The sequence below is a fragment of the Dendropsophus ebraccatus genome, chromosome 14, assembly GCF_027789765.1.
Source record: "Dendropsophus ebraccatus isolate aDenEbr1 chromosome 14, aDenEbr1.pat, whole genome shotgun sequence".
Taxonomy (NCBI): Eukaryota; Metazoa; Chordata; class Amphibia; order Anura; family Hylidae; genus Dendropsophus; species Dendropsophus ebraccatus.
In genome coordinates, this window is record NC_091467.1 from 21,134,121 (window position 1) to 21,161,119 (window position 26,999).

The 26,999-nt window shown below is 45.3% G+C and overlaps 1 protein-coding gene and 1 long non-coding RNA gene across 5 annotated transcripts in view; one reads left to right on the forward strand and one right to left on the reverse strand.

Annotated features, from left to right (window-relative positions):
• Nucleotides 1-372: 372 nt before the first annotated feature.
• On the forward strand, nucleotides 373-11,040 carry LOC138772624 (uncharacterized). The gene is made up of 3 exons (XR_011359788.1): nucleotides 373-462; nucleotides 4,192-4,311; nucleotides 10,553-11,040. It is a non-coding gene; the product is annotated as an uncharacterized lncRNA (long non-coding RNA).
• Nucleotides 11,041-12,686: 1,646 nt separating this feature from the next.
• The window catches only part of CDK5RAP3 (CDK5 regulatory subunit associated protein 3), a 30,105-nt gene continuing 15,792 nt past the window's right edge, over nucleotides 12,687-26,999 (reverse strand). For all 4 annotated transcript variants that reach the window (XM_069953249.1, XM_069953251.1, XM_069953250.1 and 1 more), the window contains 12 exons: nucleotides 26,774-26,905; nucleotides 24,360-24,460; nucleotides 22,935-22,983; nucleotides 22,218-22,396; nucleotides 20,333-20,469; nucleotides 19,923-20,076; nucleotides 19,759-19,848; nucleotides 17,919-18,003; nucleotides 16,817-16,905; nucleotides 14,915-15,120; nucleotides 14,057-14,228; nucleotides 12,687-12,808 (listed from right to left, as the gene is read on the reverse strand). In XM_069953249.1, coding sequence (XP_069809350.1) covers nucleotides 12,743-12,808; nucleotides 14,057-14,228; nucleotides 14,915-15,120; nucleotides 16,817-16,905; nucleotides 17,919-18,003; nucleotides 19,759-19,848; nucleotides 19,923-20,076; nucleotides 20,333-20,469; nucleotides 22,218-22,396; nucleotides 22,935-22,983; nucleotides 24,360-24,460; nucleotides 26,774-26,905 — 1,460 coding nt within the window. In that variant the 3' untranslated portion in view covers nucleotides 12,687-12,742. The remainder of the gene's footprint in view (nucleotides 12,809-14,056; nucleotides 14,229-14,914; nucleotides 15,121-16,816; nucleotides 16,906-17,918; nucleotides 18,004-19,758; nucleotides 19,849-19,922; nucleotides 20,077-20,332; nucleotides 20,470-22,217; nucleotides 22,397-22,934; nucleotides 22,984-24,359; nucleotides 24,461-26,773; nucleotides 26,906-26,999) is intronic.

The window sequence follows — 26,999 nt, forward strand, 5'->3', positions numbered from 1 at the left end:
GTAATTGCTGTCTACCTTATACAAGGGATATGTATGTGCTGTTAAATAACATAGTTTACTGCATACCCTTATGCTTCATGATTGTTATGCATACTGCTTTATTACAGCTTCATTTTGTATACAGATGTGTGGACATTACTATATCTCCGTATGCTTTTGGCTTCATATACAATTTACTGTCATATTCATATTAGCCCGCATACATCCCATGAACACATAGGGGGAGATTTATAAAACATGGTGTAAAGTGAAACTGGCTCAGTTGCCCCTAGCAACCAATCAGATTCCACCTTTCATTTTCCAAAGAGTCTGTGAGGAATGAAAGGTGGAATCTGATTGGTTGCTAGGGGCAACTGAGCCAGTTTCACTTTACACCATGTTTGATAAATCTCCCCCTATAGACCCAACAGAAAATGCTTAATATGTCCCTAGGACATGGCAAAAGTCTTTTTAAAGGGGCAGGTACACTTTATTTTATGTTCAATTGTTATCACTGAAGGCAACCAATAGCCATAACTTTAAAACCAACTAATGTTGTCTAAGTCCCCCTTCTACTGCCATAATAACTCAGACCTTTAGAGGCATTGGCACAATGATGATCTCTGAAGATTTTCATTATTATCTGGCACCAAGACGTTAGCAGTAGACCAGCGACGATCAGGGCGGCGGCGATCGAGCCGGTGCAGGGGGCTGCGGCTGACCATGGGGCCGGGCTGCAGATGAGCGGGGGGCCGGGCTGCGGGTGGGCCGGGCTGAGGGCGTGCGATCTTAAAACGATTTTTTCGGACGATATATCGTTCCATCTAAACGCTGATCGTTATGAAAAAAAAAACGTTACTCCGACATCGTTAATCGTACGATCGGGCAATTATCGTTTCGTGTAAACCAAGCATTACTTGTAGTTATATTGTGTTGTTTAATGCTGCGTTTACACGGAACGATTATCGTGCGAATTTGCACGATAATGATCAAATTCGAACGATAATTGTACTTGTAAACGCAACGAACGATCGAACGACGAGCGAGAAATCGTTAATTTTGATCTTTGAACATGTTCTTAAATCGTCGTTCGCAAAAAATTCGCAGATCGTTCTGTTTAAACAGTCGTTCACCTATTTCACCTATGTGCAAGATAGGATTAAACGATCGCAAAACGAATTTTCCGTACGATATATCGTTCCATCTAAACGCTGATTGTTATAAAAGAAAAATCGTTACTTCGAAGTCGTTAATCGTACGATTGGGCGAATTATTGTTCCGTGTAAACGTAGCATAAGTGTTCCGTTTATTTTTTGGGCAGTGTAGTTATACTTTTAGTTAAAGGGGTAGCTCACCAAATTTTTTTTTCTTTCAAATCAACTGGTCCCAGCAAGGGCCAGATATTTGTAATTTGCTTCTATTAAAAAAGTCTCCAGTCTTCCAGTACTTATCAGCTTCTGTATGTCCTGCAGGAAGGGGTGTATTCTCTCCAGTCTGACACAGGGCTCTCTGCTGCCACCTCTGTCCATGTCAGGTACTGTCCAGAGCAGCAGCAAATCCCCATAGAAAACCTCTCCTCTCCAGACTGGAAAGAATACCACTTCCTGCAGGACATACAGCAACTCATAAGTATTGGAAGACTTGAAATTTGAGAGGCCATCCACTCAATTTCAACAGAGAGCATAGCATTTCTGTGTTTTCAATCCACTCCTGGTTTTGAATGCAAAATACTGACCCAAATACTGAGTAAAAATACTGTGTGGGAACATAGCCTAAGGGGCGTATTACACGGCCTGATCACTAATGTAAATGAGCGCCGATCTGCTAGATCAGCGCTCGCTTCCTGAGCCTATTACACGGCTCAATAATCGTGCAGCAAGGGCTGTGTCTTAGTATTGTCTGTGCAGCCCTTTATATAGTAAATAATAAAGTAGATATATGTTACCTCCCCATGCTCCCCGGTGTTCTCTCTTCTGCCAAAACCAAAAGACACGATCACCGTCATCAGCTGATCGTTGTCTTTATTACACGGAGCGATAATCTGCAGAATCGGCCTGATCCGGCAGAATATCACTCCGTGTAATAGGGCCCTTAGCCAATGGTGTAAGTTGATAGATAATCATCCGAGATCAGATATTGGTGAGAAAATGTGACAATGGTTTAAAGGGGTTATCCAGCGCTACAAAAACATGGCCACTTTCCCCCCTCTCTTGTCTCCAGATTGGGTGGGGTTTTGAAACTCAGTTCCATTGAAGTAAATGGAGCTTAATTGCAAACCAGACCTGAACTGGAGACAAGAGTGGGGGGAAAGTGGCCATGTAGCGCTGGATAACCCCTTTAAGTTTTCATGTTACATCCCATTGATGCACACAAGTTACAAGAGTAACCGCCGGTATTCAAACGCCAAATGATGGGACTTCTCTACACATCTCTAGTATTCATCTAATCCAATACAACAGACACATCTTACGCTCCGATCACCCTATTCCTGTACATTATTTTTTGTCTATTCACATTTTAATAGAGATGAGGGAACCTGGAGCATGCTCAAGTCCATCCGAACCCGAACTTTCGGCATTTGATTAGCGGTGGCTGCTGAAGTTGGATAAAGCCCTAAGGCTATGTGGAAACATGGATATAGTCATTGGCTGTATCCATGTTTTCCAGACAACCTTAGAGCTTTATCCAAGTTCAGCAGCCCCAGCTAATCAAATACCGAACGTTCGGGTTCGGATCGACTCGAACCCGAACCCGGTTCGCTCATCTCTACATATTAACCATTACGTAATCTTTCAGCAATTCTCTGTAACTTAGAGTACTGGACCCCTCCCCATGTACAATATACTCTGGGATATACATGAACATAAGATAGACAGTGTAGCAGACTCAGTCAATTGAGGGGGGTGGAAGGGACAGGGAGGTTTCGCATTCAGTCTGCAGCTCAGTTTTGTTCTTTGACACTTTCATTGTTCCCTACACGTCGCAGTGATTGACACAGCAACAATCCCCCAATAGGAGAGGTGCCAGCTGTCAGCCCGGGTCAGGAGGCAGCGCTGACAGCCTTGTCACGGCTTTAGATGCTGCTTTGGTTTCATGGAGACTGCAAATGATCAACGTGAGAACTGAACACAAGTGCCAGCAACAGCAGTGCCATCATATACCGGAGGACTAAGAAACAGCCTACCAAACCACCAATACAATCAATATCTAGTATAAGGTGCCGACACTTTGTTTCTATGTTTCCCAAGATGAACGTCAATAACGGCCGACGGACCCCCCCCCCAATAATTGTAGATGGGTTTGTCAGAGTTCCATCATTTTTATGGCAAGTTTATCACCTTACCATCAAATGTGACCGACCTGTCTTTGGGGGCTTCAAGCCTGTAACTGCAGTGTGAACACAACCTAAATAATAAAAATTACTGCTATACTACAACAAAGCATGCGGACATCCAGATCTACAAGGGCTGTAGAATATCTCTGAGCATCCTCAGCCTCCCCAGGCACTCATGTGTCTTCATATAGCAATTCAATGGAAGATCCCGGCACTCACCAATTGCATCATTTTCAAACAGTATTCGGTATCCGTAACCGTACAAGTGTGAACACACAACAGAACGCGTTTTGTCAAATGGCAGCCGACAAAGGCGGTTGCCGAAACGCCTTCTGCTGTATGTTCACACTTGTATGGTTATGGATACCGAATAAAGATTAAGCAATTGGTGAGTGCCGGGATTTTCCATTGAATCGTATGCTGGGATTATATTCCTTTCCTCATGTACCACCTGATCTCACACGGAGAACTTCCATTCTTCATATAGCAAGTAGAGATGAGCGAACCTGGAGCATGCTCAAGTCCATCCGAACCCGATCGTTCGGCATTTGATTAGCGGTGGCTGCTGAAGTTGGATAAAGCCGTAAGGCTATGTGGAAAGCATGGATATAGTCATTGGCTGTATCCATGTTTTCCAGACAACCTTAGAGCTTGATCCAACTTCAGCAGCCCCCGCTAATCAAATGCCGAACGTTCGGGTTCGGATGGACTCGAGCATGCTTGAGGTTCACTCATCTCTAATAGCAAGGCATCTGGGTATATGTCATTTGTTAATAATACTAAGTTTTTACACTTATTGCAAAGGATTCTATATTGTTTTGGGGTATTATTTAGTGACTTTTGAATATTTTCATATTATTTTACAATTGCATTTTTAGCCTTCCAAGACAATGGCAGATCCTCTAAAAATGACTTACATGTCATGGACTCCAGCCCGACCAGTGATCTGTCAGACAGGAACTGAAGGCAACGGGTGCTACTGTTTTAAAGAGAAGAAGGTAATTTATAATAGGCTGGTTGTTTTAACTCCCCCCTCCCTTTTAAGGTCCTGTTCATATTAAGTTTTTGCACCCTATGAAAAGTATTGCTTTTACATATTACAAAAAAAAAAGAAAGTAAGTCATTTAATGCCTTAGATCAGGGATGGGGAATCTCCAGCCTTCCAGCTGTTGCAAAACTACAATTCCCATCACGCCCGGAGAGCCAAAGCGACAGCCAAATTAAATTGTAGTTTTGCAACAGCTGGAGGGCCGAAGTTTCCCCATCCCTGCATTCAAACCACTGGGAGGCTATGTCCCTCAACTAAGCCCCCTCCCATTTCTCAGATAAATTGTAGGCAAAAAAAAAATAAATAAAAAGATTCAAGTTTTTATGCAGACAGCTGACATAAAAAGGTGCAACTTTTGTACAGTAGAAAACTGGTGTACAAGGACTATAACCACCCCATGTATTTCAAATCAGCATGTGCCTCATATATAGAAACTAATGAAACCATTCGGTTTAGGGTATAGTAACATACTCTTCCATCCACGTTCAGATCATTTGTTTTTAATACTTTCAATAACTGATGGCCAAACGATCATCTGGCCGTTAGTGATCTCTCCTGCCTGCCGCCCCTCCTCCCCACACAAAGCAACGCATGGTCAAGCATTCTTGAATTCTCTATGGGGAGGGGAGGGGTGAGAAGCAGGGAGAGCTGTGGAGGGCTGTGGCTTATCTCTCCTGAAACAAAGGAGTGTATTTGGAGCAAAATCCACATCGCTATGGATTCATTATCTGCAGATTAAATAAAAAGCCTGATTCTGCAGCTTTCTTGCTATCATTTAGTTTTTTTATTATTTCTCACGGTTCCCTAATATACTGTAAAGGCCCTATGACACCAAGCGATTATCAGCTGTATTTGGTAGATTATCGACCATTAAGGCCAATAATTTCTTGGTGCAATAGCTCCTGTTAAAAGGCAACGTACGATGTCGGCTGATCCTTGTCTTTCAACATGTTGAAAAAAACTAGAACAATAGCTGCGATAGCCAGCAGACCGTCGCTCCGTGTAATAGGAGCGACTGCAGCAGACCACTGCTCTCTCCTATGGGCTCCCCCCCACTTGCTGTCATGTGTAATAGCACCGACAGCAAGCAGGGAACGAGGAGCAAGCGAGCGCTGATCTGACAGGTCGGAGCTAGCTTGGTGCTAAACATCGGCCTATGTATTAGGGCCTTAAGTCCATATTCGCCTCCCAAACTTTACTATAAACTCGGTGCACATCATGTTCTTCCACGTTCATTTAATAACCAACTATATACATGAAACACAACATAGCAAATGCTTACATACACGGCATCCACCTGGCATTAAAAGGGTTATCCAGCGCTACAAAAACATGGCCACTTTCTTCCAGAGACAGCCCCACTCTTGTCTCCAGCTTGGGCAGGGTTTTGCTGCTCAGTTCTATTGAAGTGAATGGAGCTTAATTGGAAACTGCAGCTGAACTGGAGACAAGAGTCATGTTGTCTCTGAAAGAAAGTGGCCATGTTTTTGTAGCACTGGATAACCCCTTTAAAGGGGTTATCTAGCGCTACAAAAACATGGCCACTTTCCCCCTACTGTTGTCTCCAGTTTGGGTGGGGTTTTGAAACTCAGTTCCATTGAAGTAAATGGAGCTTAATTGCAAACTGCACCTGAACTGGAGACAACAGTAGGGGGAAAAGTGGCCATGTTTTTGTAGCGCTGGATAACCCCTTTAAGCATCTACATCGTATTTCCTTTAATGAAGAAGGCTATCTGATACCTTTACCTTCACTAGGTTGTTGAGATAGAAGGCAGAGCTATATGTGATATAATAGAGAAACGCTGGCATAAAAGGGGGCTAGTATAACTATATTAGCAATGTGACGACAGGACTGAATGACGCATATCAGCACAATGAGGCGGTCTGGGCAGTCCGTATAGACTCACACTCCCGGCCCAGGGGTCTCTGGTGAGTGCCTGATGCTGTTCAGCTAATTGATTGAGCAGCATAACAGACGTTTAATTAAAGGGAAGGGAAACCCAGTGTCACCCAGGAGCAGATGGGCCGGGCCCTAATTGGTAATTATGTGGTGTGCGCCAGCTGAGGAGGCGCTGCGTCCTGTGCTGAGGGGGCACACACTGTCACCACTGACAGGTGACAAAGTCCAGGAAACAGAGGGATGCTGGGTACACAACAGACTCCGGGAGGAGAACTGCAAGCCATGTGGGGGGATGGTGTCCTATACAAAGCAGGAGAGAGACCCATACACAGCACGTGCACTGGGAGATTTACATGATACCTAAGCTAGTGGCTAATAACCAGCATAATGTACTCTATAGAGTAGGACTTTACCCATAATGCCTTACTGATTGTTAAGGGTCACTGGGCCAGAATTACTAAGGCTGTGTTCACACACCTTGCAGTTTTTATTGCAGCACTGTACTGACACAGTAACAAAAGAAGACGCAATGTGTGAACACAGCCGTAACACTGTCTAAGTGTAAGAGCACTATGAAATCGGAGCTGAAATTCCGTGCAGACATGTCAATTCTTTGACCGGAGGTGCGCACACCCTACCATTCAAACAGATACAAAGCAGGATTCGGCGCCGTGGGGGGATTCCGCACGGAATTTCGTCTCTGATTCCATGGTGTGAACGGGCCCTAAGGCTATGTGCACACTCAGTTTTTTGGTCTGTATTTTGAACCTCAAAAAAACATCTATTTTTTTTAATGCAGTTACTGAATATTTAAACATGTAAAATGGCCATTTTACAGCCACAAATGCTCTATGTGAACACAGCCCAAGGTGGTGTAAACTTAAATTAGACAGTCTAATGCTGCGTTTACACGAAGCGATAATTCGCCCAATCCATCGTTTAATGATTTTGAAGCAACGATTTGGTTTTTATAACGATCAGCGTTTAGACGAATATATCGTTAGAAAAATCGTGAGAAAATTCGTAAGAAAAATCCTTATTGTGATCGTTTTTAAGATCGCTTAAGCCAATCTTTCACAAAGGGTGAATTTTTTAAAGACTGTTTACGCAAAGTGATCTGCGAATTTTTAGCGAACGATGATTTGAGAACATGTTTAAAGATCAAAATGAACGATTTCTCGCTCGTCTCCTTTGCTGTGTTTACACAGAACGATTCTCACTCAAATGCAATAGTTATTGCGAAAATTCAAACGATAATTGTTCCGTGTAAACGCAGCATAAGGCTAGGTTCACACTATGTACAAATGACAGCCGTCTTTCATAACAACGGCCATCACTGTGCAAATAGCCTTGGTAAAGGCTAAAGCAGGGGTAGGGAACCTTGGCTCTCCAGCTGTTGCAAAACTACAACTCCCATCATGCCTGGACAGCCAAAGCTAAAGCTTTGGCTGTCAAGGCATAATGGGAGTTGTAGTTTTGCAACAGCTGGAGAGCCAAGGTTCGCTACCCCTGGGCTACAGCATGCGATCCGGTTGCTGCGTGTAACCTGAATGTAACTGCAACTGATTTTCTGTCGCATTTCGGCTGCATCATTTTTTTTTTTACACTTATAGTAAATGAAGACATAGATGTTTTAGCTAGTCACATAGGTCCTAACTACCCAATTCTTTACAAGTAAGCAGTAGTGCAATTCAAGGGAAAACTCAAGAATTATATAGGTCTTTTTTTAGGGTTTCTGGTATAATTTAGTCCCTGAGCGCTGATCTTACAGGTCACGGCTGCAGAGGGCACTATATAATAAGCTTGGCTATATGGACAACTGCAATTATAAAATTTGTGATTTCAGAGGGTTATTTAGATGAGGAGATATATATCCCACTTGTGTTTAGGCTGCTGTGATAAATGCGCATGTATGTAGTATGTAGCCTGGGAGATGTATGACAAGCTCACAAGGGACCCTATTATTGCATGTGTGGACCCTCTATACAGGATAGGATAGGGGTCATTTACAAAGCAAGATGCTAAATCTTGGGAACACAATCATTAGGAATGTTGGGAATATTTTCTGGTATTCGAATAACAATGTTACGTCTATCAATTTGCAGAATATAAATGGTACAATCCTATCATTTACCATAGAATGAAGCTTTAGTCTGTATATTACACTAATGTCTGCACTAGAGGTACCAGGGAGAGGAATAGGCTTCAATTCTTCTTTTCACCACCATCACTCCTGGAAGACAACAAAGACAATGGATTCTTAAAGGGGTTATACAGCGCTACAAAAACATGGCCACTTTCTTCCAGAGACAGACCCACTCTTGCCTCCAGCTTGGGTGGGGTTTTACTGCTCAGTTCCATTGAAGTGAATGGAGCTTAATTGCAAACCGCACCTGAACAGTTGCCCCGTGTAATAGTGGCTTAAAGGGAACCATTCACCCCGTGGCCCCGGCAGAAACTGACATACAGTGACATAAAGTTCAATATACTTACCACATCGCTCTCGGTCCCGTCCCGGATCCCGTTGTTGACACAGAGAAATCGCAGATTCTTCTTCTCGCCGCTCCGCAGCTTCACTGTTTACTGCGCGTGCGCCGATTATCTCGAGCACGTATCCTGTTTACCGCGCAGGCGCAGAAGAGGTGACGAGACCATCGCAACGGTGCCTGCGCGGGAATTCGTCAAAAGACTGAAGACTGAAGACGTCAATCAAGTTCCAGGAGGCGTGGATGGGCGGCGACCAGAAGAGGACCTCATGAATAAGTTGGACTCGTCCGTCGTTTCCTATGGACGTTGGACTCATCTCAGCTCACTACCATAATGGGCGCGAGAAGAAGAATCAGAGATTTCTCTGTGTCAACAACGGGATCCGGGACGGGACCGGGAGCGATGTGGTAAGTATATTGACCTTTATGTCACTGTATCTCAGTTTCTGCCAGGGCCACGGGGTGAATGGTTCCCTTTAAGAATCCATTGTATTTGTGAGAGCCGGGGGGGGGGGGGGGTCGCCGAGAGGTGCGTGGGGGCTGCCTGGGTGATCGCTAGATCATCCGGGCAGCCCATAGCTGATAGTAGCGGTCAGCTGCCACCTCTCCTATTCCTTCGAGCGACGGCAGCAGATTGCTGCTATATGTCGTTTGTCTTTCAACATGTTGAAAGACAAACGGCTACAACAATCAGCTGATTGTTATGTTCCATTACACAGGCCGATTATCGGCTGTATCGGTAAATAATCGTTCCGTGTAAAAGGGCCTTTAGTGACACACACGTAGCCATATAAAAAGGAATGACACTTTATATGTGTTAGATATCTTCTCTAGGTATTGAGGAAATCAAGTAGGCGTGTGTAAACAAAGCCTACACAGATCGGCCATGACATTAAAGAAGTCCGGTGTCACACATTTTTTTTCAAAAGAGCTGGGGAGGAGGTGGCTGAACAGAACATGCACTTACCTCCCAGGCTCCAGCACTGGTGTCTGTTGTCCTCTTCTCCGGTCTCGTGCTGCTTCCTGGTCTGAGCGGCGACTCAGGTCATGACAACTCAGCGGCTGAGGCGAGACCCCACTACGGCCACTGGCTGGCTGACACGTCATAACCTGGGTCCACGCTCAGACCAGAAAGTGGCCGGGGGACCGTGAACTGGAGTGGAGGACAGAGGACCCCAGCTGAAGCTGGGGAGGTAGGTGCAAGTTGTTATGTTCAGTCACCACCTTTCTTTTGAAAAAAAAAAAAAAAAAAAAGGGGGGCGACACCGGACTTCTCCATTAATACCACTGACAGGTGAAGTGAATAACATTGATATTCTGGAGACAATGGCACCTGTCATGTGGTGGGTGATATAAGGAGCGACTAAACAGTCGGGTCTTGATGTTGATGTAACGGAAGCAGGAAAATGGCCAAGAGCAAAGATCTGAGCGACCGTAACAAGTAGAGATGAGCAATCTTACAGTAAGTCCAGGTTTGCTCGACATCTGAATCCCACTGCCCGGAGAAGATGGATGCAACCCTAGGGCTGCCTGGAAACCATATGCTGCATTCATCTTCTCCAGGCAGCGGGATTCAAATACCGAGTGTGTGAAACTACAGTAAACTTACTGTAAGTTCGCTCATCTCTAGTTATAAAGAACTTTCGGGAGTGCTGCTCATCTTTACTAGTTATAAAGGCCAAAATGTAATGTGTGCTAGAATAGCCGACTTCACCTTCCTTAGGCACATGGGCATCAGAACTAGACCTTGGGGCAAGAGAAAGTAGTGGCCTGGTCTGATGAAATATGTTTTCTTTTTACATCAGGTGGATGGTCGGGTGTGCGTAACTTGACTGGTAAAAGACATGGCACCAGTATGAGAAGAAGACAAGCTAGAGGAAGCAGTGTGATGCTCTGGGCAATATCTGATGTGAAACCTTGGGTCCTGACATCATGTGCGTCTTATCCTGTACCACATACCTGAGAATTGTACACACCATGCCCTACCCCCTCTTTATGGCAGCAGTATTCCCTAATGGCAGTGTCGTCTTTTATTAGCATAGTACCCTGGCCACACTGTAAACATTGTTCAGGAATAAGAAACATAAGTGTAAGGGTCCCATTCCACGGGCTGAGCAGGGCCCGATGAACGATGTAAACGAGCGCCAATCAGCTAGATCGGTGCTCGTTTACTGGGAATATTCAACGGCCCCGATGATCGTTAAGCGAGGGCTGCAGGGACATCGTTACCGACGTCCTTGCAGCCCTTGTTTCATACATTACCTGTCCGGGCTGCAGGTCTTCTCCTTCTTCCTCCCGATCCCGCGCCGCAGCAGCTTCGGAGCGGGGCTGTCTGAACTGACAGACCGTTTAGCCAATCACTGTCTGGAACCGCAGCGGCCAGTGATTGGCTGAGCGGTCTGTCAGTTCAGACAGCCCCGCTCCGAAGCTGCTGCGGCGCGGGACCGGGAGGAAGAAGGAGAAGACCTGCAGCCCGGACAGGTAATGTATGGTGCTGCTGAAATCGTCGGTTGCCGCCGCGCACCGCTATTCCACCGTAGCGGTGGGCGGGTGGCAAATGATGATTTTAGGTCTGAACCTAAATGAACAATCAGCCGATGACATGATCATCGGCTGATCGTTCTCTCTATTCCACAGAGTGATAATCGGCCGAATCGGGCCGATTATCACTCTGATTCGGCCGATTATCGCTCCGTGGAATAGGCCCCTAAGATGTTCATCTGGCCTCCATATTTCTCAGATCTTAATTTGATGGGGGAAATGCTGGAGTAACAAAATTCATGGAGGTCGCTTAAAGAGGTTGTTTGGGCACAATGGGGGAGATTTATCAAACATGGTGTAAAGTGAAACTGTCTCAGTTGCCCCTAGCAACCAATCAGATTCCACCTTTCATTCATCACAGACTCTTTGGAAAATGAAAGGTGGAATCTGATTGGTTGCTAGGGGCAACTGAGCCAGTTTCACTTTACACCATGTTTGATAAATCTCCCCCAATACGTCTTACCTGTTCTGCTCCCCGACACTCACTTCCTCCCTCTGATGATATGCTTCCAAGATGAGCCGAAGGAAGAAATGTCGGGGAGCAGAACAGGTGATAGGGGGACGGATGTTGTAATGGATGATTGCAACAAGCACTTGCCTTGAAAGGTATACCTCTAAGAACAAGGGCAAAAACAGGCAATACCTTTAACCCCCTTTTGATTGGTGGGGGTCCATGTAGTCAACCCCCTATGATCAGCTTTTTCACCTATCGTGTGCATAGCAGAGGGGAATACTCCTTTAATGCCATATCTGATCAATGTATATTATTATTTTTTTAGACCAATTAAACTTATATCCCTTTAGCGCTAATGTACGTTCACACAACATTTCTGCAAAAGTAATCTGTCCACGGAAATAAAACAGCCAAGTGTTAGCATACCCTACCACGGCATAACCTACAAAGCATCCCACTCGTGCACTATGTCAATTAAAGACATCCAAGCCGAGGCTCCCATAACACCTTCATAGCCAAATCCCGCAGCGTCATTTGTAAACCCATCCAGTCAGAACTCGACAAAGCATGACTTCCCGCCCCCTGGCAGAGCTGCGCGATGTGCTTACAGGTATGGCTCTGTGCGCCCGCTGATTAATAGATGCCATCACTCAGTGTCCAGCTGGAGGGTGCAGCGCCCCCCTCAAGAAGGGAGATAACAAGCAGCCAGAATAATGAGCAGTGACAGGTCACTCGTCATTCTGATAGGATGTAATTAGAGAGCCAGGAAGAGAAGAAAGGCGGGCATGGCGCACTGTGATACTAAGGGAGACAAGCGAGGAGGGAGACAGAATGTGTCATCCGCACAACGCTCCAAAAGCATACAGGTTACGGACATAAGGTGAAGTGTGTCATTGTCATTTGCAAATGATATCACTTTAAAGGACAGAAGACGTTTGCAACACTTTATAAACATGACGTTTTAATGTATAAACCGGAGTCCTAGGTCACATGATGACTTTCAAAGTCCAGTGCCGATAAGTTTCACTGGGCGGTTATTATATCTCCGAGATATATCTGCTTCAATCTGTAAGAAAACCAAAGAGATCATGTGTTCTTTGTTCTGCAACTGTTCCATTACCTGGCTGCCTATAAGACAGTAGCCTCTATCTTGAAGGGATTGTCCAGGATTTACAAAAAAGCATGGCTACTTTCTTGCAAAAACAGCATCACCCCGTCAAGTTGTGTGTGGTATTACAATTCAGCTCTATTCACTTCAATGGAACTGAGCTGCAAAACCCCTCAATAAAACTGAAGACAGGAGGGGTGCTGTTTCTGGAAGAAAGCAGATTTTTTTTCTAAGCCTGGATGACCCCTTTAAACCCACTCTAAGGGTACAAACCCACTTGCCGGATCCGCAGCGACTTTCTCACTGCGAATTTGCAGCGAGACTCGCTGCGGATCCCGGCCCTGTTTACTCAATGGCAGACAAACTCACAACAGGGATGTACATCCCTGCTGCGAGTTTGTCCGCAGCCTGCCCCGTTAACCCCTCAGCCACTGTAGATTACACATCATCAGGTCCCCGCTCCTGCTTGCTTCGGGGCTCCCGGTGTCTTCAAGTCCTGCTCAGACAATCAGTGCGCTGCACTGATTGGCCGAGCAGGACGTGTCGGGAACCGCCGAAGCAAGCAGGAGCGGGGACCCGGTGATGTATAGTCTCCAGCGGCCGGGGGGTTAACGGGGCAGGCTGCGGACAAACTCCCTGTACATGTACATCCCTGCTGCGAGTTTGTCTGCCATTGAGTAAACAGGGCAGGGATCCGCAGCGAGTCTCGCTGCGAATTCGCAGTTAGAAAGTCGCTGCGGATCCGGCAAGTGGGTTTGTACCCTAAGGATGCCTTCACACACACCAGATCCGCAGCAGATTTGATACTGTGTTCAGTTATTTAGATCAAATCTGCGGATCCGCAGCAGAAAATCCGCTGCTATACGGTGTGTGAAGCTACCCTAAAGCTAGCTCTAAACATTAGTTTCAGGTATGACAAAAACTAATGTGCATGGGATCATCCCAAATTTTTCTCAATAAAAGATGTTAGAGGAGAAAATACTATGCTGGATTTCCACAAGCCCCATCTCCCCCCCCCCCCCCCCCCCCCCCATTCCACAAGCCCCATTGTCCTGAAAAATATAAGCCACAGAAGTGTCTGGCAGCGGCTTTCTCACCTTTCCTCATTCAGAATACAGAAATCAGCTGTGAGCATGTCCATCTACACCTCCCTACCATGTTTTATGCCTCTATCCCCCCCCATAGCCGCTGGTCCATACCACTCACCTGCTTCTGAAGTTCACGACTCTTCTCTTGAAGAAGCAAAAGCTTAGGTTCCAGGCTCCCCCTCTCCTCCTGCGCTGACTTTCCTCTCTCCAGCCACGCCTCTCTTTTCCTCTCTAAAAGCTCCGCTTGCTTTAGGCGCTGTCTTAACAGGTCTGTTACACGATCAACATATCTGTAACACAGGTGATATGATACAACCAGTCCAACAAGGAGGCTAATTCAGTAATGGAGGAGACAAATAAAACTGTCTCAAGTCAATAAGAGACAGAAGTCGGTACTGCACCATAATCCACCATGAAAGTAGGTTCACACTACAGAATCTGCGCGGAGAAGTTCTGGCGGATTCCCTTGCTCGTACCCGTACACGCCGGCTCCATAGACACCATTCTATGGCCGGGCCGATTCCACTGTCCACTGAAAGAATAGACATGTCAGTTCTTTTGAAAGAAAGCGAAATCCGCCTATGCATAGAATGGTGTCTATGGCACGGGTGAACAGGCGCGCCACCGTGAACAGCTACAAGCGACGGAAGCCACCAGAACTTATTCGCGCGGATTCCGTAGTGTGAACCTACCCTAAGGAGTAACAGACAGGAGGGCTCAGGATCAAATGTACTCAGAGGTGCCCAGTCTCTAGATGGCAGCCGAAAATGTCCGACAGAAATAAAGAGAACTCACCAAACCATTGTGCTCCTATATTCACATGTAGTGGCAAAGGACATAGCGTCACGGGGCACCAGCACCAGAAGACAGGTTACAGCCGTTCTCAGCTAGTATAACTCTGTACACTAGTTTGCCGATCTCCTCACTACTACCCTAGTCCCAAGCAAAAAATTATAACAGAGCAGATCACACTAACCGTGGAGATACTAAAATGAGGAAAAGATGGCGCATTTTGACATCGGTTAATCGTCCAGTTAAGTCTCTAACTTGCTGTAAAATGGCATCAACTTTACTCCGCGTCTGTCCCTGCAGAATGGGTGGGGCCGTCTGGAACTGTGTGACAGTGACAATGTCCGTTTCGCCATCAATAACCTGAAGCCACTGAGAGAGGAAGAGCTCCAACTGTCAGGGAGATAAGAAAGAGAGGTTAAAGGGGTACTCCAATAAAAAAAATATTTCAAATCAACTGGTGTCATAAAGATTTGTAATTTACTTCTATTTAAAAAATGTCAAGTCTTCCAGTACTTATCAGCTGACGGGAACTGTCCAGAGCAGCAGCAAATCCCCTTAGAAAACCTCTCCTTCTCTGGACAGTTCCTGACACGGACAGAGGTGGCAGCAGAGAGCACTGTGTCAGACTGGAAAGAATACAGCACTTCCTGCAGGGCATACCGCAGCTGATAAGTACTGGAAGACTTGAGATTTTTAAATAGAATTACAAATCTTTATAACTTTCTGAAACCAGTTGAGTACCCTTTAATAGGAAAAAAAGGACATGGGTGACAAAACCAGGTGTAACATAATAGAGACAGAGAAAGACTAAATATTGCATTAATTGATCAATGAAAATCAAGTTAGAGAGGACCAGAAGGAGGATGATGATGGAAGGAGGAGGAAATGAAGAACAAATGCACGCTGAGATAGGAGTAGCAGAAAGCCGTGTATTTACAGCCTAAGGCTGGGTTCACACTACGTAAATTTCAGTCAGTATTGTGGTCCTTATATTGCAACCAAAACCAGGAGTGGATTAAAAACACAGAAAGGATCTGTTCACACAATGTTGAAATTAAGTGGATGGCCGCCATATAACAGTAAATAACTGCCATTATTTCAATACAACAGCCGTTGTTTTAAACAGCAAATATTTGCCATTAAATGGCGTCCATCCACTCAATTTCAACATTGTGTGAACAGATCCTTTCTGTGTTTTTAATCCACTCCTGGTTTTGGTTGCAATATGAGGACCACAATACTGACTGAAATATACGTAGTGTGAGCCCAGCCTGAAGGAATGTGGTAAGAGTAAGGATCCCATTACATGGAGCGATGATTAACGACTAACGATAAACCATCGCAAACAAGATTGTTTAACGTTAAATTGAATTCGTTCACCTTATTACATAGAACGATGGTTGTTAGTTATGATTGTTACTACGATCGTCATTGCGATTGTTACTATGATCGTTTATTCCATCTGATCCCAACTAAACAATGAACAATGTGCAATTACACTGAACGATGCAGAACTTGAGCGAAGAATGGGGAATTACAGCGAACGAGTAACAATAATTTTAGGTTCAGATCTAAAATCAACGATCAACGACATACAAATGATTTTCCGTTCGTTGCCTGCAATTACACAGAACGATTATCGTTTAAATTCGAACGATAACGATTTTTCGCACGATAATCGTCTCGTGTAATAGGGCCCTAAGTAGAAATAAAGAAAAAATATGTAGTAGAAACATGAAACCACAATGGAGGAACATATAGAACAATGACGCAAAAGATAAAACAACCAGCGAGAATGACACAAACCGCAGAGAAATCTCAAGAGCCAAGATAGCAGAACAATACGAATAACACAGGGAGATGGAGTGGAACGAGAGGAGGAACGTACAAAAGAAGATAGGAAGAACCTGCTATAAATACCATGACGGAGGAAGGAGGAGAAAACTGAGAGGTAAAAGATAGAAAATCATAAATGGAAGACATGTATAAGAAGAGACTGAAACGTCGCCACTTTTTAGCTTCATTTCTGGCTTTGGCTTAAACCCCCCGGAGGGTGGGAACACTCCCTACAAGGTCTGACAGTCACCTCCATTAATTCATCTACAAACTGATTGCGGGTGTCTGTGTTTTCAAGCACGGTGAGAGCATCAGATCCTCGCGCCACACCTGGGGGAACTGAGAGAGATGGGAGAATCAGAGGAGCAGGAATAGAATGGCACCACAGCTTCACAACACATACACGTATAGTTTCCTCACAACACATACTGCTTGTCTGACAGCTATTAATCCTCCACCTGATCCATCTACGGTTTATCTCCCATGGGAACAAAGGATCGGACAAGTTTTAGCCTAATGTGTATGGGAACTTTAAAGGGTCATTATCATTTTTTTTTATTTTTTTTTGTGCAGGAATCAATAGTACAGGTGATTTTAAGAAACTTTGTAGTTGGGTTTATTAGCCAAATATGCCATTATTTGCATTGAAAAAGACTTTCCCCAGCCCCCCCTCCTCTCTCTTTTACATCAGTCAAGCCCTGTCTGTTCTATGGAGAGGGGAGGAGAAAGGAGGAGATTAGTCGACATCAGGGAGCAGAGAACAAAGGATTACACAGCAGGAAAGCCGGTATTAAGAGGTCAGTGCTGACTTCAGAGGAGATAGCCTGGTGATGTAGCTGTAAATTAACTCTTTGTTGTCCTGTTTTGGTGCCTCATCTCCCTCCACCCCTCCCCTCTCCATAGAAAATCATGCAGACAGGGTGGAGAGCTTCAAACTGCTTTTTCATGATAAAAAATTCATTTTTCAGCTAATAAACCCAATTAAAAAGTTTCTTAAAATCGCCTGTACTAAAATTTTAACAACAGTGACACTTTAAAGGTTTTTTTTCAGGCAAAATTTATTGACATTGATGACCATCCTCAAGATCATCAGTAGTTTGTCTGGAAAACTCAAGTGTTGGCTAGAAACCTGACAATCCAATCTTCTTTAGAAAACTATAGGTCTTACAATCTAGTGTACTCCAGAACATAGGAGAAAGACAACATTGAAGAGTCCTAGGATATGTGACTGTAACCTCACCAACCACATCCTGGGGTGGCTGATGGATGACTAATACTAATAGAAAGTTACGCTGGAGATATCATTCATGTTAGTGATGACAGCGTCCATTGTCTTCAGTTTTAGGTCTCACCGTCATGCCCGTCTTCCAGCACTGTGATGATTTCACTAGGCACAGCCTCTTCGGTGTCCCAGACTATGCCATCAGCTTCTGTAGCCTAAAAAACACAGAAAAATAGAAACTAAAAAAACACTACATTGCACAATAAAGAAGAGGGATTTTAGCCTGTACCATGGGGGAAGGGGGGGGGGGGGGGGGGGGGGGGGAGTGACTTTTTTCTTCTCTTTACTAATTGTTATTTTGGTCCCTACAATACAGAAAATACAGAATGTGGTTTGTAGTCAGTAAGTGAATGCTGGCTCCTGCCTACTCTATCAGCCATGGTTGATGGCTATACCCCAACAAAGAGAGATCTATCAATCAAGACTGGTGAGTTGGTTAGAAACCGTCAAGGACGGTGCTCGAGTGACGTCACTGGAGCGCTGGCGCCAGGACAAGGGGAGAGCAGCCTCATGTGACCGCTGCAGTGCGGCCACAAAAGGGGAAAAGAAGGGGAGGTGCCCGGACCCAGGTGAGTATAAGTGTTTGCTTTTTTTATGTTATATGCTATATGGGAGGGGGAGCACAGGGGGACTATATACTACTGGGGAGTACAAAGTGGGGGTCTATATACTACTGGGGAGTGCACAGGGGAGCTATATACTACTGGGGGGGCACAAAGGGGTCTATATACTACTGGGAGAGCGCACAGGGGTCTATATACTACTGGGAGAGCGAACAGGGGTCTATATACTACTGGAGAGCGCACAGGGGGCTATATACTACTGGGGAGAGCACAGGGGGGCTATATACTACTGGGGAGAGCACAGGGGGGCTATATACTACTGGGGAGAGCACAGGGGGGCTATATACTACTGAAGGAGCGCACAGGGGGCTTTATACTACTGGGGGAGCGTACAGGGGGCTATATACTACTGGGGGTGCGCACAGGGGTCTATATACTACTGGGGGAGCAACAGGGGGACTATATACTACTGCGGGAGCGCACAGGGGGACTATATAAGGGCTGGTGAGAGAGAAAAAAAAAAGCCAGATTTCCCACTAATAAGCATCAATTCTGTATGTAAATAGTTCAACAACGTTTGTTAAAAGTAAAAAAAAAGTTAAAAAACAACACGTTTACTACTGATGTTCAACTTGGATCTTCACCTGACAACAGACCCCAGTAAGTGGACCTTCACTAAAAGTTGTTGAGTAACCCTGGAATATGCCGATAGCTCCCTAGTGGTTGTGGAGCGCTGAGGATGAAGGTATGTCAGTTACCTTTAACCTTGGCACGTTCCCATGCTCTTAGCTGTGAAATCTTCTGCCTGGTAAGCCATTAAGAGCACTGAGGGCGGGGCTGTCACCCCCAAGCACCGATCCCTCTACAGCCCCAACCAGCCCACCCCTTCTAATGATTATCAATGGAGAGGGTGGCCGGTGGGACTGATTGATGAATCTGACATATCTGGAGACTGTCTAGTTTATGTTTAGATCAAATATTGGTTTACTCCAGAATCAAAATTGTCATATTTTTATGCATTTAAGCCATGCTCCTTTTTGTTCAGCCCAGCCTATCTGCAATCGTAAATGTGGGCCTAGGTATGGTCTTTTTGACTGGATGTATGCTTTTTCTTTTATTTTGTAAGACTAAGCGCAGGTCCTTTTACATGGGTCAATTCAAAGGCCCAGAGCAGGCGATGACTTATTGACCTTTGTGAAGAATCACTGAGATCAGCACTGTCTATCGGCCCATCTAAAAGGGCATTAGGGAAATATGGAGGAGATCGGCCGTGAACAAGACGAAATAAAGGATAAAAAAAAAAAAATCATACCTCAATGTTTCATCCATAAAATCTAAGCATCTCACCTCTGTTCCTGAAACAATGCCCCAGTCTATGTCCTCTGTTGTCTGTAGAGCTGGAGCCTCTGTAGTTATTCCCAAATCTCCCCAGTCAATCTGACAAAGACAGCACATTAGAAGAAATGCACGGACACTGACTAGAGACTTCTAGAGCATACGCCGATTCTTACATCTCCTTTTTCTGCGGAATGGGAATCCTCCTCCACCTCCTTGACTTTTGGACGTTCTATTGTCACTGGAACGTCTCCTGTTCGCCATTGATACACCGTGGTGTCGCCATGTTCTTGCACATAGCGGAGGAGAGGGAGAGCCTGTTCAGGGGAACTAAGATAAGGAAAAGTATTAGGGTGGATTCCTACTTTTTCTGCACATAAGGGAAATTTCTCAACATATATGTAACAAATCATTTTGGCCCAAATACAGCCTAAAAATTGGCCCCTGAGGCTCACAATGTAACTTGCAATTCATAATAGCTACACCCTCTGGATCAACTACACAGAAGAATATTCCACAAACTATGGGAGAACATACTGAATCCATGTCCTAACTCCTGATTTCAATGTACAGCTTGACTGCTCACCTATCACAGACAAAAGACACGCAGGCCTGGTACAACTGGATTGCAGGCAGAAGTTCAGCCGCATCTGATCCAACTTTTCTAAGGGCTGCTGGGACATCACGAACCAGCATCTGAAGCTCCTTATGAACATCATCTCCCTACATGGAGGACAGAAGTATATTAGCATCACAGTTGTACAATGAAGATACTAGGTGTGCAATGTATTAAAAGGGGATAGTTGGAACATAATAATCAGTGACTGAGGTAGGACACTAATCGGCCGAGCAAACATGTCCTGTGGGGCTGACATCACAGGAATAAGGAGATACAGGAGACCAGCGGGAGCAACGGGATAGGTAAGTATAACCTAATTAATATGTTCCCACCATGTCCTGCCCACCCTTTAAATGTTACTGCAACAAGACAAAAAGAAAAAGTCTGATGACTTTGAAACACGTTATTTGTAAGGACCAATAAAGTGTGTGTGAATGACAGCCTGCGCAGACGGACGCTTTCTTTCTCCATCCTTTTGGCCCTTTAAATGTTAGGCATAGCAGCCTTACGTCTTCTTCTAAGGATTGGTGGAGGTTCAAGTGGATGGACCACCACTGATCCTAGAGATATGCCATCACTTTATAAGATAGAAATATCCACTTAAAGGGGTATTCTGCTCATAATTAAGTTTTAACGTGTTACTGCACCAGGCTAAATGATTTAAGAATAGCCTGTTTGGTAGGTTTTGCGCCTGGGCAGCAACATATGAAAAGTTCATTCTGAGGGAATACCCATTTAGGGCCCCTGCACCCTTTAAGGATATGTTCACACATGGTGGAAATGCTGCAGATTTTCCTAATTAAAGAGAAGAATCAGCAGATTAGTATACGAACCTGCTGTTAGTTGCCGGTAGCTGTTGAACTCATCTTACCTACTCTGGTCTATCTTATATAGCAGTTTTTGTGATAGTCGGTGCAATAAAAATATGCAAATTCACTTATTAGGATCACAAGGAGGTTCCTCCAGAGCACCGCTTAGCCCGCCCGTTGCCTCCAATGCTCACGCCTACAGATGCATATTCCAGTCTGCCTGCTTAAAGTGTCACTGTCGTATTTTTTTTTTTGCAGAAATCAATAGTCCAATAGTTTAAGAAACTTTGTAATTGGGTTTATTAGGCAAATATGCCTTTATCTACATTCAAAACGACTTTCCCCAGGTCCCCCAATCCCTCCTCTCTTTCATTCACAACTCATTACCAGGAAATCTCGACTCTTTTACATCAGTCAGGCCCTGTGTAACCTATGGAGAGGGGAGGGGGAGCAGGAAGGAGGGAGATTAGTCGGCAGCAGAGAGCAGAGAACAGAGGATTACAAAGTGGGAGCTGTGTGAAAGCTGGTACTCAGAGGTCAGTGCTGACTTGAGAGGAGATAGCCCCTGATGTAGCTGTAAATTAACTCTTTGTTGTCCTGTTTTGGTGCCTCATCTCCCTCCACCCCTCCCCTCTCCATAGACAACCATGAAGACAGGGGGGAGAGCTTCAAACTGCTTTTTCATGATAAAAATGCATTTTTCGGCTAATTAACCCAATTACAAAGTTTCTTAAAATCGCCTGTACTATTGATTTCTGCAAAAAAATTTCAACAACAGTGTAAGTAGGTGTTTGCATCGGAGACAGCAAGCAGGCCAAACGGTGCTCTAGAAGTCTGAGAAACACCCCAAATGAGTCAATTTGCATATTTATATAACACTAACTTTCATGAAGTCGGCGGCACTTAAGAGCGTGAGGAGAGCGGTGATGGTAAGAGGAGTTCGGCAGCTACTGAGAACTATCAACAAGAGCAATCTGTCCATTTTACTGTCAATCTGTCAGGTCCCATTAGTACCAATAATAGCGATTGTCCTGTACACTCACATTGATCCCATAGCGCTTACAGCTGCTGTAATACTGTTCTCGCTGCTCCGCTGCTCCCTGCACGCACTCCTCAGCCCGACGCTCACACTCCCCAACAAGCTGCTGGCACCGAGTCATCTGTTTCTTCAAAGCCGGGATCTCATAGCTCACATTGCGCATCAACAGACTGCCGCTCTCCGCTGGGAAAGACAGGAGACAAGCTGGTAAACCCCCTTACACTTGTCTGAACTTCAGAGATGATCTCATGCTGTAAAACTTTCACCACAGTCAACCAGCTCCAAAGAGGCCTGGCTGTTTGTCTGATTTATATCAAAAGTCCCAGGAACAGTGCCTGAAAATCATCATGAGGCAAACACTGATGGCCTATCCTCGGAAGAGACCATGAAAATTTGAGTCCCCGCAGATCAGCAAAGTGAAGGCACAAGCACTAGAATGGTATATATGGATGGCTGTGCCTGGTACTGAAACTCAATCCCAATGAGCATAGAGAACAGAATGCCAAGGGACTGCACCGGGTCATATGAGTTGTGGCTGAAGGTGGATTGCTGTCTCTGGCCACAAGACAGTCTGGCAGGGCCCTTGTGACCCTTAGCTATCAGGGAAGCAGACCACCGTTAAGCCGGGAGGAAGGGGGCTGTACGTGCTCTGTAGCAGTTGCATGGTCTGCCTCCATGGTAGCTACGCCACTGTTGACAGATTCCTCTTTAGGAAACTCACCCAGATAGGTATTATCCACTTGGTATAGAGATATCACCTCTTGCCAATCCTATAACAAAAAAGTAGGAATACACATTATTTTAGAGATATCGTGCACAACTTTAATCAGACCACAGCACACCCTATAAAAAGTTCCCATCCACATAGTGTAAATTAGATTAAGTGAACTCCTGTAGTTTCCATAAATCAACTAAGTAAAAGGTTAAAGCAACAATGCATAGAATGTATAGAAGTGTTTTCCTGTAGGATGAATGAAAAAGCCACATTAGCTCGGCCACAAGTGACAGACAGGGATTTGGTTACATGCAAAGCAGATGCAAACAGATGCACAATATGGTTGAGCGTCGCAGCAGACAGGATAGTGAGTACACATGGTAGTGTCATCCTGGAATCACACATGGCAGTTTTTTGGAATACTGCCACTGCAGTTACTGAGCCAAAGCCAGGAGTGGATCCAGCAGCTAGGAGACCTACATGCTTCCTTTACTCTACCCATTACTTTATATCCACTTTTGGTATTGGCTCGAAAACTGCCATGTGTGAAACCAGTGTTATTAAAAGTAAAAAAAGACTCCACAACTATATCTTCTTCCAATAAAGTGGAGGCTCCCACTTATAGGGCCTGGGTTCAATTTATGGGTGCTAATTGCACAATAATCCTTAGGGCCCTATTCCACGGGACGATTATCGTTCCGATAACCGTTAAATAGTTCGGAACGAAGCAATAATCGTTCGGTTGAATAGCAGTTAACGATTAAACGACGAACGAGAAATCGTTGATCACTTTATAAGACCTGGACCTTTTTTTTATTGTTGCTCGTTTGCAAATCGTTCACCTGGAATAAGACGTCGTTCGGTCGTTCACAGTAGCGACGAATGCAAAAGTGTACCAACACTTTTTTGGTACATTTGGGACCAAAATGCTCTGGTTGATAAGGGGTTAATACGCTTCAGCACTCAACTAAGTGTCACGACCTCATAGCACACTTCATTAGCCTCTTGTCTGATATTACAGAGCAGTCTCCATGCTGTGGGGGGGTCCATAACATGAAGAGAGGGAGCGTGTACTGTCTCCTAGGTTCCCAGATAAAGTATGGGACTTTGGCCTGAGAGACAGGGGCCATTCACTGCCAAGAAACACCCCATAGTGCACGGACGCTAAATGTCTGAACAGAACATCCCATCAGAACTCCACAAAGGAACTCTGCCTGAGATATATACTCCATGGGGGTATCAAACATGGTGTAAAGTGAAACTGGCTCAGTTGCCCCTAGCAACCAATCAGATTCCAGCTTTCATTCCTCACGGACTCTTTGGAAAATGAAAGGTGGAATCTGATTGGTTGCTAGGGGCGACTGAGCCAGTTTCACTTTACACCATGTTTGATAAATCTCCCCCCATCTGTATATATGCACCATCTCCTACCTTCATTCTCTGAGACGAGTATCTTCCAAACAGGTTTCTGGTGGCGGCTTCTGTTCCCTTCAATATCTCAACAATCTTTAAGCAGTGGAAGTAATTGATGTCTGGAATCAGTGACAAAATACAAGAAATCACAAGTCATATCACGTCTATCACTATACCCCCCTTCCAGACAGTGAACCCTGTCCTCTGGACCCCAGAATTAACCCCTTCACTAATAGCCGCTCCAGGCAGCCAGCACTAGTACCAACACCCGCAGGTTTGCAGTCACCTAGGGAGCTGATTCTTTACTGATACAATGCTCTTGATTAATACAGCCATTACACTTGGGGAAGTTGTCTGTTAGCAGCACTGCAGAGGGAACAAGGATAAGTGTCAATCACCGCTTGCTCTGCTGTGCCTGCAGCACCCCAAGTGTAATGGCTATCCTACTACTAACATCTACATAGACATAAGGGGGGGACTTAGTATCGATATTGCTGCATGCAGCAGTGTTAACCATATTAAGCTGGGTCAGAGGAGTTGCAGCCACACAGCATGCAGTGTAGCAGAGTGGGCAGTGATTGGCAGTTTTCCCCACTCCCTCTGCAGAGCTGCTGACACCAACAACTCCCCTAAGTGTAGTGTCTCTTCTAAAGCTGCTATTACACAGGGCAACATAGAGGAGCAAATGAGCGCTGTCAGTGCTCATCTGCTCCTCGTTCCCCGCTTGCTGCCACCACTATTACACGCTTCAGAGCAAGCTGCTAAGTGCAGGAGGGCTGCTCGGGTGATCACTAGATCGTCTGGGCAGCCCATAGAGAATAGTGGCAGTCTGCTGCCGCCACTCCTATTCTATGAAGCGTCGGCAGCAGATCGCAGCAACACAGTCGTTTGTCTTTCAACATGTTGAAAGACAAAGGACAGCAACGATCAGCTGACAGCGTTGCCTTCTATTACACGTAATAGGGCCTTTAGGGGCAGTTATATCTATGCCTCTACTAGATGGTGAACTATAGTAAAATTATCAGCGTTGTCTTATAGTGGTGACGGGATGGATAGGCAGATTCGTGTGCGGCCTAACCACTCAGGTTATAAGACACTGAGCACAGGATAAATATGAGAATCTCGCTAGACAATTTACATGGGGCGGCCATAGAGGAGATGCATGTAAGCAATACACCCTCCCCCCATTCAGCTGCGCTTCATCTGCTTTATGTGGGAAGGCAGAGAGAACAATGAACAGCAAACACCCCGCCCTCCTGGACTACAATGGTCCGATCCTCATGTCACCTACTGCAGCAGTGGTGTTTGAGACTCAGCGATTCCAATGAGCTCCAATGTAATATTACATACAAAATGACTATAAAGTAATAATACCTCTATTCTCAAACCAAACTGTGTGTTCCCACAGGGAACAATGTAAATGTGTTTAATCGGTGTTTACACTCCATGGGTCAGGTGCAGAGCGCCTGGCCTACAGGATATAAGCACTAGCAGTGAGTAGTGATGCATTGTGCACCACTACTTACTGTAAAGGAGCAGGGATTCCTATCATAATGACGGGAATCCCCGCTGTAAACCGTGCTCCTGCGCAGTGATGTTCTCCCTCTCTAGGAGGTCGCTGCACTCAGCTGCATTGGAGACACTGTGGCTGATGTGGAGGGAGGACGTCACTGTGCAGGAGCTCCGGATCAACGCCAATACACTGGCATTCCCCACAGCATCCCCCAATACACTTTATACTACCAGTAGTCCTGGGGGAGAAGAGCAGCCCTGGAGTGGCCTCCCTCTCCGGGCAGCTGGCGCACTCAGCTTAATAGGAGGCACGCCGGCCGCCTGGGGGAGAGGATGTCACTGTGCAGGAGCTCCGATCACCCCCAAAACACTGGCATCCCCTACAGTGTCCCCCCAAGTGCACCCCTCAATAGACTTTATACTACCACCGGTCCAGGAGGAGAAGAAGAGCAGCCCCTGAAGCTCCTGCACGGTGATGTCCTCCCTCTCCAGGCAGCTGCCATGTCTCCTATGCGGCTGAGAGCACCGGCCACCTGGAGAGGGTGGATGTCACTGTGCAGGAGCATGGTTAAGAGCAGGGATTTCGTCATTATGACAGGAGTCCCCGCTCCTGTAAGCCTTGGTGTCCAAATACCTCAACTATTGTTCAGCTGACAGTTATCTCCCCTGATTTTGTTTGGCTACTGAACAATGTTTGGAAATTTAGTTTGAATACCGAAGAGTTTAAACACCAAGGTATTACTGTACACTTTGTTCAGTTTATTGTATGTCAGTCTGTCCAGGTGGATGTTACCAAATCATCCTCATGGTGCTGACACAATTCCTGTCTGCAATGCTTTACTGCTCTAACAGTAGAAACTCCTTACACTAATGATGATATCTAGATTATGTCGTATCCCACAGTATCCCCAATATCTCACATGCTCCAGACAGGAGATTCCGGATATCCTCATGTTCCGGCATGTCCTGAAGCGCTTGGTTAATCTTTTCTCTAATCTGCAGTACCTTGCTCTGCCACTTGAGGGTGCAGTGTCTTCGATCGACCAACCAATCTGCAAAAAAAAAAAAAAAAGATTGATCAATTACTTTTAGAATTTTTTAAAAAAAATATAAATGGTAAAATGAACCCATGGGGACATTCGCTCT